At 36.5% G+C, this 15,358-nt stretch overlaps 2 protein-coding genes and 1 long non-coding RNA gene across 4 annotated transcripts in view; all 3 read left to right on the forward strand.

The window, feature by feature from the left end:
• macf1b (microtubule actin crosslinking factor 1b) overlaps nt 1-3,042 on the forward strand; it is a 36,284-nt gene extending 33,242 nt beyond the window's left edge. Inside the window, exon 39 of the mRNA XM_077205470.1 lies at nt 66-3,042. Coding sequence (XP_077061585.1) covers nt 66-91 — 26 coding nt within the window. The 3' untranslated portion in view covers nt 92-3,042. The remainder of the gene's footprint in view (nt 1-65) is intronic.
• Nucleotides 3,043-4,019: 977 nt separating this feature from the next.
• Nucleotides 4,020-8,134, forward strand: LOC143714920 (uncharacterized). The gene is made up of 2 exons (XR_013195651.1): nt 4,020-4,331; nt 4,617-8,134. It is a non-coding gene; the product is annotated as an uncharacterized LOC143714920 (long non-coding RNA).
• Nucleotides 8,135-8,857: 723 nt separating this feature from the next.
• Nucleotides 8,858-15,096, forward strand: slc52a3-2b (solute carrier family 52 member 3-2b). Of its 2 annotated transcripts, none has more exons than XM_077206407.1 (4): nt 8,858-9,046; nt 10,671-11,747; nt 14,003-14,126; nt 14,412-15,096. In XM_077206407.1, the coding sequence occupies exons 2-4, from the start codon at nt 10,717-10,719 to the stop codon at nt 14,622-14,624; spliced, it is 1,368 nt and encodes a 455-aa protein (XP_077062522.1). In that variant the 5' UTR covers nt 8,858-9,046; nt 10,671-10,716; the 3' UTR covers nt 14,625-15,096. The 2 variants fall into 2 exon arrangements, with proteins under 2 accessions (XP_077062522.1, XP_077062531.1); XM_077206416.1 differs by having other exon boundaries at nt 8,910-9,129.
• Nucleotides 15,097-15,358: the final 262 nt, after the last annotated feature.

The raw sequence follows: 15,358 nt of genomic DNA on the forward strand, positions 1-15,358 counted from the left end.
CCTGCCTATTTATTTTGTCCTTTAATTAGTACATAATGAATAATTTTGTGATTTGTTTTCCATAGAAGAGGCAGAAAGACCGCCAACATGACCACATCTTGTCCCATCCCATGAGATCCATCACAGACAGACAGGCGGGCGCTCCTCACTGTTCTGAACCCCAGGATGGACAGAAAAGCACCCCAGCATGCCTCAGATCAGTGAACACATTAAAACAGTTTGCTCATCACATGAGCTCCTCTGGACTAGTGCTCTGAGGTGTGTTACACCATCCGTTTCCTATCATAACATGCCTTGATTTGTTACCTTCACAGACTTTGTTTTTACAAAATGAACTCCCTGCTTTGAGTGTAATGAGAGACTGCTAGAATGTTTTGCATGTGTTTTGAACAGCACGATGTCCATAGTCTCTGAGAGCAATAGCTTGTGTAGTGCTTTACACAACATACATGCGCTGAGGTCTTTATTTTCTGTAGTTGCTTGCTATTGGGGCAGATGCTTAATCTTTCCCTGCATCCTCAAGAGTAAAACACTGCCTTTTTATTAGTTCCAATTAAAGATACCCCACAGTTACTGATGCAAAATACAAACCAAAAACAAACAGATGTCTGTTGTCTTATGGTTTAGGCTTTATGATAAGCACTGCTTTGGGGTCGATGTTATTGTTCTGTGTAACTGTGGCTATTATATCCTCAGGTTTCAAGTGCTAGAATACTTAAGGGTCTCAAGCATGAATTTAAAGACCACATGAAATATACTCATATGCCCCTCTAATATCACCTGACACCATAAGCAACAGCAAGTAAATAATAGTTCACGGTGGTGAATGAGGCTATTGGATTTTTTATTTTTAAAACGTGATGAGCCCATCAATATGTCCCACCTGAAGCTCCTGGTTTAATAGAAACTATTGCTGCAAGTCCTTCTGGGACAGTCCTCATTAATGCTACTCAAAATGTGTTTAAACTAAATTTGTACAGTCAATATTCTTATTATATTTAAAAATAAATGAATAAAACTGCCTTGATTCTTTAATTAAAGGCTGTACTACAAGTACTTTTATCCAGATTTTTGAAAAGCAGAAAATCACGTTGTGTATGATGGGCACAGATTCAGATTTTATTCTTTGATTTCATCCATTCGGAGGATATCACACATATTTTGAGCTGGTTTTAGAACGCATGAAAGTTTCTGCGTAAAAGTCTGGGAGTGATCCTCAGTTATTTAGTGTAGGCTATGATACCTAGGCTCTGTTTACACCTGGGATTAAGATGCGTTTGGTCGATCGGATCTCAAGTAGATGAGGGAGACACATACCTGTTTACACCTGGTGTTTTAATGCGTCTCTTTCGTCCACTTTCAACCACTTCTGTCCTGATTTCTTCAGGGGAGGGTCTATGGATGGGTACTGTAAATGTATGGGTTTTTTCAGATCTTTCGATGGACAAAGTAGCCTAAGCTTGTGCAATTTACATATGAACGCGACCGGAGACAACGGAAAACACAGAGCATCAGCTTTGGTTTCTGCTCTGACAGCCGCAAGAGTACGGTGATTATTGTGCTTGGTATGTTTCTCGTCTTCAAACCAAACTTGGATCTTCAGCTTACAGTTTAAATCCCGTCTGACTAGCGTGCTTCCCACAATGGTTTCGCGTTAAGCGGAGAATAGACGTCTTTTTTGTGGCTATTCGAAAAGGCTATACACTACGAAAGCAATCCAGTCGAATGCGTTTTCGACTACCAGTGGAAGTGGTCGAAAGTGGACAAGCTCAAAACATTTTAGACCCCGTTTACTCCTGTATTCAGCGCATCCACTTGTGATCCGATCGACCAAAACGCATCTTAATACCAGGTGTAAACCGACCCTAGTTTAAAGTGTAACCATTTACAAAGTTGGCACATATATGATGCCTAAGTGTTTTGAAATCTGCTCAGATTTTAAAAGTCATGTAGTGTATTCAAGCCTTAACATGTCACCAGAAAATCCAGAGTTTCCTACTGATAATTATGACTTGGTGGTGTAAATACAATCATTCCAACATGACTTGAATGCAACTCATGGAAGAAAACTGCACTCGTTAAGTCATTTAATGAGGTCTTTAAATACTTGATTGTTTCTATAATGAGCTTTGAGTCTCTTTAGGAATGCCCTTTAGCTTTTGATTGTGTTTACCACATATTTCACGTCCCAGTGTCTGTGAAATGTATATTAGTGTATTTCCAGTATATATACACCTACAGAGTATTTGTTTTATTCTCCCATAAAAATGTCTTTTTTGGTTTTGTACAATCATGCCACCTGTTGTAATAACTTCCTTTGAGGATATGAAAGTGTAGGTCTCAATGAGATTACATGACATAAAACCCTACCGCAAATGCTCCTTTATCAGTGCCGGCTTATTTTTTACTTTTATTTGAGCCAAACAAAGCTACATTGATATGACCTGCTTTTCTATTGTGTCCTGCTCAGGGCAAAGTCTGCTGTATTCATTATTTGCCTTAAACCTATTTGTGAATGTCATGGGTTGAATTCTTATACCATTGTACCAAGTGTTATGGATGTAGCATTTGATTCAAATTACATATCAAATATGTGTTTTTTAATTTTGTACATATGCAGTTCGGTTCTCTTAATTTCGGTGAGTTAAAATGGGTTTTGAGAGTTCAGGATTACAGCATTTGAGTTATTTCTTGGCAGGTGAAATGATATCTCAATCCATTTGACACTCAAAATCCATTTCATTTCCTTGATTATTCATGTTCAGCTTATAAAAGCTGGTTTATATAATCCATTTCTTGAACACTAGAAAGAGATCCTCTTCTGCTATGCACCTGCTATTACTGTAAATCTCTGAGCCTGTAAATAATGGTAGCATTTTATTTTCTGTACGTTTCTGATCTTTTAAAATAAGGTTACTGTAGAATTTGTGTTCAGGACTGCATTACTTTTAGGGCCTAGTTGTGGAGTGACACTAATTATGACATTTCTTGTGATTACAAATCTGTTCAAATAAAATGTTTTATAGAATGTTGTGTATAAAATGTCTATAAACTGCTTTGTACATTTTTGCAAAATGCAGCACTCGAAGAAATGTTTGTCACACTTTATTTTAACATGTCCTTGTAACAGTGTTATTATACATTTAAAGGAATAGTTCACTTAAAAATGTTTTATTCACTCTCAAGTTGTTTCAATCCTGTATGAATTTCTTTCTTCTGCTGAACACAAAAGTAGACATTTTGATGAATGTCGGTAACCAAACAGTTGATGGACCCCATTAACTTCCATAGTTTTTTTTTTTTGTCCATCAACTGGTTACCGACATCCTTCAAAATATCTACTTTTGTGTTCTGCAGAAGAAAGAAACTCATACAGGTTTGGATCAGCTTGAGGGCAAGTTAATGATGACAGAATTTTATTTTGCGGTGAACTATCCATTTAAGGAAGGTTATTGATACATTTATCTCTAAATACAAAAAAAGAAAAGAAAATTAAGTAAAATTAAAGGTAAAATGAAGAAATGACATGAAGATACACATATTCTGATGTGTTTACCCACCTCACAGGGAACGTTCTGGCAAGGTTTTCTCAAAGTTATGAAAAAAACACTCTTTAAGTAACATTAACACAACATTTTTTAAAAGTTATCTGGCATTTAATAGTGTTCTCAAAATGTTACAACATTATTTAACATCACATTCAACTTTTTTTTTTCTTCTTGAAATGTCTTGATCTAATGCTTTTTAAATGTTTACTTTTGGTTACTTTTGAATGTTCTCTGAACATTCTTCGACATTCCAATGTTTGCAAAATGATAAAATAGAATGTTTTCAAAACATTTAAAAAAAACAGACATTTTAAATCTTCAGAGAACATTCAGAAAAATACATACATATATCTTAATGGGAACATTAGCAAAACAGAACATAGTTTTGTTAGCTGGGTAGAAAACTAGGGTTGCAAGTTTCCTTTATCTTTTCTGAATCCTCTGTTCTGTGATGCGCGTTTGTGACGTCACGTAATACGCAATTACGTTGAAACGAACGCATATCACAGAACAGAGCAAGGCGAGCATTTGTGCTTATAAAACTTAAACTTTTTTAGTTATTTTTGAAATGACCGATCGTTTCGCTAGATTAGACCCTTATTCGTCGCCTGGTCTCGTTTAAAGCCATTTGAAGCTGCACTGAAACTGTCATTTGGACCTTGAACCGTTCGGTTCCTATTGAAGTCCATTATATGGAGAAAAATCCTGGAATGTTTTCATCAAAAACCTTAATTTCTTTTCGACTGAAGAAAGAAAGACATGGACATCATGGATGACATGGGGGTGAGTAAATTATTAGCAAAAGTTTTTTTTAAAAGTGAACAAATCCTTTAAGAGCTGCTGTCTGTTTGACAGATTGCTATTGTTCCTGTCTAGTTCATTACATGATTTAAAGTGAACCATTTTAATACATTTAATGACATTGTAATATTTACGCACCAAAGTTATGCACTAATTCTGCTGTGTCTGACACAAGGCTGTTTTAGGTTTTTGGGAATTGTTTCTTCTGAACGCATCTTCTCTAGCCTCAACATTCCTTGTGTGCTAACACACTGATTTCTATTCAAGGGTATTAAAAATGTTGACAACTCTCGCTGTGAGGCCTTAGAAAAGCCAAATCTGAACAAGTGACCATGGAGCTGGACTCTTGGCAGAGGTGAAGATAGAAATAAAAAGTTCACTGCCAGAACACATCAGTGTAAAGGAACTTTCCATGTATCAACGGAAATAATTCAAAGAAATCAACATACAGTGCATACAATTTTAGGGAAAAAAGTAAAAGTTGTCATGAAACAGAAGTTGCGATAGCATTTTCTTCCCTATTGTGAAATTTTATTGCCTTCTCAAACAAGAACAAATGTGGGCGGGGCTTGCTTTTGTCCATTGGGAATTAATTGTATGGTTGTGGTTCACCATTGGTGGATCTCAGGTTGCCCCGTCCTCGTCATCAGAGAAGAGAAGACATGTCACTGCAAGAGGGAGGGGAACTTATTTTGATTCAAGATTATGGATTGAAAAAAATAAAGATGTGCACGGAAAAATCATTTACAATAAATACTGCAATATTCAATAAAAAGTGGTCAATTTTGATTTCATGGTAAATTTGAAATGATGAAAAATGTTTTTCGAGAACCTTTAATCTAACAGCCTTTCATAAACAATGACCACTTCCATCAGGCTCCAAATACACCATTCAAATATCATATGACTTATACTAAGTTCCAAGTTCTCAGATCATATTTGTTATGGTGTTTAAATTTAAAAATGACCAATTAACACGATGCAGGGTTTGACATTATAGAGCTACAGATGCCTTCAGGGGATATGAGCCAAATAGACTGGTTTTTGGTCCAATACATGTTTACTGATGAACTGCTATTGTATTAAAAAGGTTTGCATGAAAGATGTTTTTTTCAGAAAGTCATATGGGTTTGGAATGACATAAAGGTGAGTAAATGACAGGATTTTCATATTGAGTGAACTATTTCTTCAAGCAAACTTTCCCTTTGTCATTGTGAAATCACAGGCTCAGTCCTGCCTCTTGAAATGAAGCGTCTGACACACTCCCTCCTGCTTTACTCTCGTCTTACTCTCGTCTATCTGATAGCAGCGATTCAGCTCTTCCCTTCATCCAGAGCGTTGACTCTCACTGTCTTATAGATTGAAGAATACAGCAATTAAAAATAACAGGTGAGGAACATTTTCTCAAGTATTGAGAAAAATCAAGAATTATTTATTTCTTGAAATGTACAGTATAGTGGCTAAAAGTGATGTCCGGTCTAGGACAATTGACATCTTCATGCTCTCTTTAATATTGTTAAAAATGTGCTAAAGATTTTGTAAGCATATTGTGTTTTATTTGGGATAACGCGAAACATGACGAATTGTGCGGCATTATTTTTGTCCTGGTTATACAAAGAAAGTATGAACATGCGAAACATGAGAGAACCAACAAAATGTTAATAACTGATTATGTTGTAGTCAATTTATGCTTTTTCCTGTGAGCTTTTTGTTTTTCTATAAAACATTTTAAAACCTGTAGCTATATTTGCCTTTTTTGCCAAATAATGTTGTCAGAGCGATACCTTAACCAAGTTTAGTGTTTTGTTCCTCCCTCAAAATATTTAAAAATATAAAATATTTCGCTTATATTTTGATGTTTAAATTTAAGTTGTAGGACCATTAAAAACAAATTTCCCTTCAGACACCCCTCTAGCCACTATTGTACTTTTTGCTGATGTGATCTTTATTTACGTGTATTCATTCACTTTTATTCAACAAATTGTAATAATACAAGAATAAAGTTACAAATATGAAAATAAGGCAGAAGCAAAGCGAGGAAATTATATTAAAAGTAGTGCTACCATACCAGACTAGTGCAATGTGCAAAATGATAGTTAGCTTTCTATAGAAAGAGATGAGTTTTCTTTTCAGTCATTTTTGCTATGTAATTAATTCGTAAAATGTTAAAATGCTCAGTTAAATGCTGTCCTCCAAATAAATAATATAACATTTATGAGTTATCCTCAAGAGTAACAGAGCACCAGTCAGTGATCAGTGCAGTTTATACTGTAACTTTATTTGTTCATAAAATTTAGTATGACAGCCAAGCCTTTTCTTTTCCCTTTGGTATTTTTGTTTCCAAATGCCAGGAGTTTCTCAGAGCTTCTAAATAATATTGTGCTTCACATGTGTGTAGGTTCCCACTGTGTGACAATAAAGGCTTTCAGGATCTCATTAAGCTTTATACAATAAGTGAACTGTATTTAAAGCCTCACTTGGCACTTGACTTGAGTAACAGGATGACAAAGACCCAGTTTAAACCGCAACCCACAGCAATCAACATAACTATAAAAAATAATGAAATATATTGTTTAAAAGACATATAAAGAGCTATTATGTGTACAGTTATTGTGTGTATAAGTTGACAGACTGAGTGACAAGATTTTGAAATTGATCCTCTGAAATTAAATTTTAATGCATTTAATTCATTTAGCCACCAGAGATGAGTTATTTATTTATTTATTTTAGAAGTGCTTCAAGGCATCGATTTTTAAAAGCATGATGTTTATTTTGTTAGAATCATTTTGCAAAACTACATTGATTTTTCACCACTGTTATCCCAAATGTGTCCGTATTCAAGTCAGTACTCTGACACTCTTTAAAGTTTTATGATCCTAGGATATATCCTGTAAAGTATCTGACCAAACATATTTAGATCTGTAATGATACAACGTAATGATATATCTGAATAAATAAACATCAGCATTTAATGGAATGGCTTTTGTTATACAAATATTTTAATGCAGCTGCATTTCAACAAGAATGAGAAAAAGTATCATATATTTACACACATTTATAACAATTTTGAGATGTTGCAGTTTGCCTTTCACTGAGAACTAATGAAAAATTAAATGTCAAATAAAAAACGAGTTAATGGTGCAGGCAGTGACCGTGTTCCCTTGAGAAAGAAGTGTTACACTTCAGCATACTTTTGAAAACGGTATTTATTATGGAGATTGCAATTTAAATAAACATGTAGGCCTATTGTTTAAATTTTTATTAAAGGCAATTAGCTGAACTTAAAAGTGCTTTTTTGCTTTATATGTAATTTCATAATTCTGTTGTCTCTGAAATATGGATTAAATGTACTGACAAGCATTTATTGTAAACTAAAATTGTCAGGGTTCTGTCACTTCTGTCTAGTCTATTTCTTGGTTTTGTGACAGAGGCTGCATGTTCATGTCTCGTTTTGTGTAAGCACATGGCTTGTGATATATTTTACTGTCCATGTGCTTGTGTTTTAGTCATGTTTGGTGTGAACACATGGCTTGTCATGTATGTGCTCTCCTCACATCTTGTTGCCTGATTATTGATTGATTTGCCCACCTGTCCTGCTTTGTTTGCTCTCCCTATTTATTCTCCTTTTAGTCCTGTGCTGTTTCATTGTCTTTAGTACAATCGTGTTTCTTGTTCCTGCCAAAGTCCAGTTGGTAATTTTTGATGTCTGTCTTGTTTCCCCCACGGGGTAGTTTTGTTTGTATTTTGCTTTATTTTTATTAATAAAAGTCTTTATTTATCTGCAATTGAATCCTCGCTTCAACCATTCAAACTGTGACAAAAATCTACTTTAATGTAATAATCCTTTATATCATGCAATTAAACATATTTGTAATTACTCATTTGTAATGATGAAGCTGGAATTATCAACTTTAAATGTAACATCAAATAAAGCACTACAGTTAATTAATCAGGTACTTTACAAGTGATTTAGTATGACAAAAACAAAAGAAGTGCAATTTAACTACATATTTTAAAATCAATAATCTTTTGTCATGATTTAAAGTATACATTTGTACTTTAAATCATGACAAAAGATTATTGATTTTAAAATATGTAGTTAAATTGCACTTCTTTTGTTTTTGTCAGTGTTTTAAGAAACAGCAATGAAAGTGTTTTAAATTTTAAAGTAGCCTACACTACAAGTGCACATTACAATTCAATTTACATTACAAATGCAATTAAGTGCACTACTTTTTCTCAAGTGTGGCTTTGTCATGCCGAGGGACTCAAATTATAAATGTGTTCCTCCCAAAACTGTTGCTATAATAAATGTTATAATAAAAAATTGTGAGCTGCTCATGTATGGGTATTAACCCGTATTTAGTACATAAAAATACTTTTAATTGTTGATAGAGTGAGTTTACAGCAAGGGTTAAAGAATCGTTAATGTCAGTTCAGCCTCTGTCATGTAATAAGATACACTTCCTGTTTCCGATCAACGTCAAGGTTGTTATGAGAGAGAGAGAGAGAGAGAGAGAGAGAGAGAGAGAGAGAGAGAGAGAGGGGGGGGGAGGGATTAGTTGCATCATCACACACACACTTGCCTTCCCTTTTCTCCGTCGGCCAGTTGAGCACATGGACTTGAATGTTAGCCCACTGGGATAAAGGACCCCTGCTTCACACAGCTCGCTCATGCGCGGTATCATTCCCATCAGGTGAGTAAGAGAGAGCCCAGGAGCAAGAAAAACATAGATCAAACTCACGCTGACAGAATTTACTGAAACCTCAGGAGAATCAGGTGGGATGTATGCGTGTATCTTTGTGTGTAAACATAAGTGTGTTTTTTTGTGAACCAATGAACCAGAAAAAGATTCAAGGGCATTGGAGAGTTCACAGACACTGGTATGAACACAACTGGTTATTGTGAATGTGGTGAATTGATTATACAATCAGGTAGAAGGAACCGGTTATGTCATAAAACAAGAAAGGTGTTCACAGTGAATAACTTATATAGAAGTGATTCAACTGTTGGTGTAGTATTATGTGTAGTGAGTGAGTTTATAAGTAATCTGTGTTGCTGTTCGACTTTGGACTAAGTTTGAATGGGAAAGGTCATGTGACATCTCTGACGCAAACTGTGATTTCGGTAACCCTTTGCAATAAGGTTCATTAGTTAACTAGGCCTACATTAATTAACATAAACTAACAATGAACTGCTTTAATACTTTATTTAAAATCTTGTTAACATTAGTTAATGCACTGTGAACTAGCATGAACTAACAATGAACAGCTGTATTTTTTATTAACTAACGTTAACAAATTGCTCATGGTTAGTACATGTTAGTTAATACATTAACTAATGTTAACCAATGAACCTTATTGTAAAGTGCTACCGTGATTTCAAATAATAACAAGACCGAAATATCAGAGAACTGCTCAAATAATTGGGACTTGCTAGAGTAAAAAGATTTTTTACAAATATTATATTTTCAGTGTAATTAGTGGTGCATGCTAAGGCAAACATCACAATGAACACAGGGATGTCTAATCTTGCTCACTTTCCAGCAGTTTAGATCCAGCCCTAATTAATTAATTATCCCACCAAGAGGAATATTTGCATAAGACTGTTCACACACACAGCCGCATACCATATGCCGCCACACACACTCTCCATAGACCACATGCTGATTGTTGCAATGCAGACACCTCTCTGTCAGACAGCAGTTCTAATGTCAGTACTTTGAACTTTATATACTGTAGAAAGACTGGTATTGTTTTATTTTTAGTATTGGCCGAGTGCTGACCTACTGTGCACAAGTAGAATTCTTTTTTTTTCCATCTATACCAGAGATCATCAATTGTTTTATAGCCCAAGACCTCTTAGTAAAAAATTAAGAGACTGTGAAGGGACCCCACTGTTGCATATTATAAAAATGTAGGCTATTTTTTAACATACTTAGCCTTTAAAAGCCATCCAACACAGTTGGTTATATCTTAAGTGAACGTAAACAGTTGAGAAAGAAAAAGCATGTGTCAGTATATTGGAGTCTTAAAGGGACAGCAGTCTAATATTCCTGCTGCTGTATGTGTCATTAATGTTAAACACCTGAACCAGCCAATCAAGGTCTTCCGAATCGCTTACTGTGTCTCGTTTTAAAGTAAAGGCTGCGTCCTCTGGAGGTATTTCAGTAACCATTATAAAATTGACCGTTATTCCTAGTGAAGCATAAGTTGTTGTCATTTATTTTTGACTTCTGACATCAAAACACTGCTTGAAAGTCATAGAACAGGAGTGGCTATTGCAAAACTAATCACTTTACCTGTACTCCCATCTTTCAGATAACCTTTAAAAACCAGTTGCCTTTGGGACATCAGTGCCTTCATCATGTCACTGTTCACACATGTTTTGGCGTGCCTTTTTGGCATTGGATCATGGGTGGCCATTAATGGGATGTGGGTGGAGCTACCTCTGATTGTCCCTGCCATTCCTGAGGGTTGGTACCTTCCCTCCTATCTCACAATAATTATCCAGATGGCCAACATTGGCCCTCTCTTCATCACGCTCATGCACCGCTTCAGACCGGGCGTGCTGGACGAGCGGCCCGTTATCTACACGATTGTGATGGTTGGTGTGGTGGCCACTGTACTCCTGGCTTTCCTCTGGGAGCGCACGCTTACTTTTGGAGGTGGTGAACATAGTGCTGCCTTACTGTCCCTTAGCTTCCTACTGTCTGTTGTGGACTGCACCTCATCCGTCACCTTTTTACCCTTCATGATGCGTCTACAGCCTCAGTACCTCACCACCTACTTCATTGGAGAAGGTCTGAGTGGTCTGGTCCCAGCGCTGGTGGCTCTTATCCAAGGTGTAGGGGTAGTCCACTGTAAAAATGCAAGTACTAATGCAAATTTTAGCATGGGGAACTCATCCTGGGGCTTCGATGGAGAACTACAGGCACACTACCAGCCGGCCAACTTCTCCGCTCAGGTTTTCTTCCTTTTCCTAAGTGCGATGATGATGGTGTGCCTGGGTGCATTCCTGTTACTCAATCTCCACCCGGCTGTGGAACGGGAACACAAGAGCAAAGGTTATATTGATGATTCTCAGCGGGTGGAGAAGATTGATATAAGTCAAACCTCGAACAGTGAAACTCCAGAACAGACACCCATGCTGGATTTCCCAGAAGGACCAGTGATAAAGCGCTACAGCTCATTTGGAAAAGGAACCTACAGCAGAACAGAGCTGGTATTCATTTTTGTAGTTCTGGCCTGGGTCAATGCATTGACCAATGCAGTCCTGCCCTCAGTTCAGTCATACTCATGTTTGCCATATGGAAATCAAGCCTATCATCTTGCAGCCACTTTGTCCTCAGTTGCGAATCCAGTGGCATGCTTCATTGCCTTGTTTGTACCAATCAGGTGAGAAAAATATTTATAAACTAAAACTTTGATTACACGTCAATATTCTCTTCCTGTAGCTCAAACAGTAGAGCATGGTGTGAGCAACACCAAGATCATGAGTTTGACTCCTAGGAGATGCATGCAATAATGCAGTGTAGCCTGATCTTTTCCATAATAAGATTATTTATCACAGTAAGTAACACCATCACGCTATAGTAAATCTGTCTGAAATTAGAGATGCTAATAATTAAAATTGAAGCCATACCCTATATTTCTTAACAAAGTCACTTAAATGACTTAAATTAAATTTGGAAAATGTTAAACTCACCTCAGTCTCTTTGATAACTGGCAAGTTTTCACTTAAGACAACTGATTGAATCTTCACTGATGCTGTGAATTGTTTACTAGAAAATATAAAACCATATTTTGAACGCTGATGAGTCAGTGATGTCCTGATTTATATGCTAGACAACATTAACACAGTATAGAATAGATCTAAAGTCTGGAGGATCACTTGCATCATTGTTATATATCATCAATTCGGCCAGCCCTAAAAATTGCTCTATGGTAAAGCACTAAGGGTATGTTAACACGACAATACACAGGTCTGCAAAAACGACTAAAAATGCTGTTATGCTGCCAGGCCAGTAGTTGGCGATGTCACTTTGTAAAGAAAAACTATTTGCCTATGGACTGAACAAGTAATATGCATGCGCATGACGTCACCGTTTTTACAAATTTGCATTTTTGTAGGGTGTGTGTATATATATATATATATATATATATATATATTTATATATATAAAAAAATTCAAAAGGGCATATTTTGTGCTAAAACTGTATCATTTTCAAAAACTTTCAAAAAGGGCCCTCTCGTACAGACACTCCAAGTCTGCGTTCCACTCCCAATATGCCCTTACATTTGCTAAAGCCCAATTTTTACTTTTGCGTCTAACTCAAGCCTGTTTTATGCTTCTGCGTCGAATCGACGGCGTACCCCCGCAGACCCCTCTGCGTCGCCGCGAACCCCTCCGCCGTAGCTCGACGTGCACCTCCAAAAAATTGTAACTACGCATCGAGGCGACGTAGACCACAAGGGCTGTGATTGGTCAGATGCACCGTAGGCTGTAGGCTGTGTGTAGCACTTGTAGCCTACGGCATACCCTGACGTGCACCTCTCCAAAAATGTAACGTAGGTCCGACGCAGAAGTATAAATCTTCCCTCCGTCTCGTGGACTCGGATGTGCATCATTGCTTACGTAGCACAAGTGCCCACTACTGCCGGAACTCGTGCATAACGTTTAAATGAGACGCACTAAGCCCTTGATCACTTGGAATTCACTATGAAGCTGATTTATTATTTAAACCCCTTTTTTACTTATGAATTTGTTTTATGCACCATTCTATATGCATAAAAACTGTTGGAGAAAATATCTAAAATTATATAGGTGTATAAGCTGTTGGAGAAAAATAAAATTACACAAACGAAAAGAAAATCGATAGTATATCAAAAGTATTATGCGTATTAAAATGTATTAAATCTTAACATAATTAATATATGATGTAATTTTATGCGATTAATTCTCAAAATAATGAATATATCAAACACTTCAGTAAAGTGCAATCTGCTATGACATCCCAATCAAGTTAAATTGTGGTATCTAGAGCTCCTTGAAGTGTACATCGGAGTAGTAGACTGTCTGCATATAAACTTCCCTCGCCCACTTCACGATGTGGAGCGCACTTCCAAATGGCGGCGGGGATTCCCCCGAGGGGAAGTGCTAGGGAAGTTTGCAAATGCGTGTCTAAAAGTGAATTAGAACGCAGCCCCAAATACGGCCCCGCTGAAGTAGATAACTTGCATCAATTCAGGAAATCCCAATGGGCATCATACTATCGCTGAAGCTGAATAACCAGAATATTGAAACGCTTTGATTTATTAAATGTTGCCTTTTGTTGGACAAGAGGTTCATAAATGCTTCTCATGTTTGGAAAGATGTTTGACCCGTGTTGCTTTTTCAAATGCATGTTGTTAGCGACTCAAACTCGCAGTGCTTTCAGATGGAGCAGCATATACTACTGATCACAGATCTGTACGTCATTGATAAGCTGCGCATAAAAATAATAATCACAATAAGCGATTTCATGTTAATATGCAAATAATCGTGCAGCCCTAAAATTCAACTTTTTTCAAATTCAAATTTCCAAGAAATGTTTGACTGGCTGACATGCTTTTATTATACAAATTCATCCAACTACGTAACTATGTCCAAGGTCTCTGGTGCTGATGGCGGCTCTGACAGTGACAGGCACAGGGTTTGGAGCGTATATAATGGCCATGGCAGCACTAAGCCCTTGCCCTCTGCTGATCGATCATGACCTCGGAGCAGCACTCATTGTAAGGTTCTCACACACATGCTTTCCATTGGTGGTAGTTGTTCCATATTTTGCAAGCATTCATTTAGACCTGTTAATGTGACTGTAAATTAAATTTACTGGCACTGGCATTTACCTTGTTTTAAAGGAGTTTGTATGTTAGATTGTATGTTAGAACTCTTACAACATGTGTTAGAAATTCATCATATACACTACAGTGCACAGTACTACATATTTCAGCACAAATGTAATGTGAGGGCAACAGCATCACATAATCTCTATTTTCTCTTTCTCCCTTGATCTTTAGGTCATAACCTGGGTCATATTTGTCCTCACTCTGTCCTATGTGAAGGTGATTATCGGAGTGATCCTGCGAGATGAAGGGCACAGCGCCCTCGTGTGGTGTGGAGCTGTGGTGCAGCTGGGCTCTATGTTAGGTGCCCTGTCAATGTTCCCTTTGGTTAGTGTTTATGGACTTTTCCAGTCAGGAGATCCCTGTAATACCAAATGTCCTCAATAAAAGCAAGCATTATTCTAATGTATTAAAGTGAATCAATGCCACACAAGGCTGAAAAATACACAAATGTTTGACCACACACATTTCCATTAGGCTATACTTTTGTTTTTACATTTTCAAATCCCAGCTACTGTATTGTTCCAACAGCTATCTTTCCTTTTAGTTGTCATTTAGTTCATAGTACTGTTACATCACGACAAAACAAGCTTCATAATCTGCTGTAATATCTGGCACTCCCTTACAGTTACAGCGTGACTTGTCAATTACTGCATTTTTGTTATTTAAATGTTATACTTGATATGTAGCATTTTTAATAGCATTTTTTAAGTCTAAGGTCATGTTTTTTTAAAGAATTGGAGAATATTTATGATTTTAAGACATGACAAATGTCTTAAAATAAGGCCTTGACAATCCTTTTTTTCTTTTTTTACAAGACTCTAGTTTAGGATAAAAATAAATCTTTGTTCTCTAAGAATTATGTAAATTGTGTTGGTTATTTCTGTGAAATATTTTATATTTGTTTAACTAATATGATCTGTCGCATTATTAAAACTTAAATCATAGAAAGCCATCATGTAATCAACTTATCTGGTATATTTTAGTACAGAGGTTCTCAAACTGGTAAACCTCAGAGTATGTGAAATTTTGATGGGCATGTATGAAAATATGTATTATTATAAAGGAAAAGTGAGCCTAAATAAATGTACCATATCAGGAACCGTGACATGAATTTCCAT

This window comes from Siphateles boraxobius, unplaced genomic scaffold (genome assembly GCF_051911475.1).
Source record: "Siphateles boraxobius isolate OS27281-9 unplaced genomic scaffold, OSU_SipBor_1 12, whole genome shotgun sequence".
Taxonomy (NCBI): Eukaryota; Metazoa; Chordata; class Actinopteri; order Cypriniformes; family Leuciscidae; genus Siphateles; species Siphateles boraxobius.

Bases quoted from the DNA above. Each gene is read 5' to 3' on its own strand.
- slc52a3-2b (XM_077206407.1), top strand. From the start codon at position 10,717: ATGTCACTGTTCACACATGTTTTGGCGTGCCTTTTTGGCATTGGATCA. The intron at 11,748-14,002 runs GTGAGAAAAATA...ACTATGTCCAAG, and splicing joins GCCTTGTTTGTACCAATCAG to GTCTCTGGTGCTGATGGCGG. The intron at 14,127-14,411 runs GTAAGGTTCTCA...CTTGATCTTTAG, and splicing joins ACCTCGGAGCAGCACTCATT to GTCATAACCTGGGTCATATT.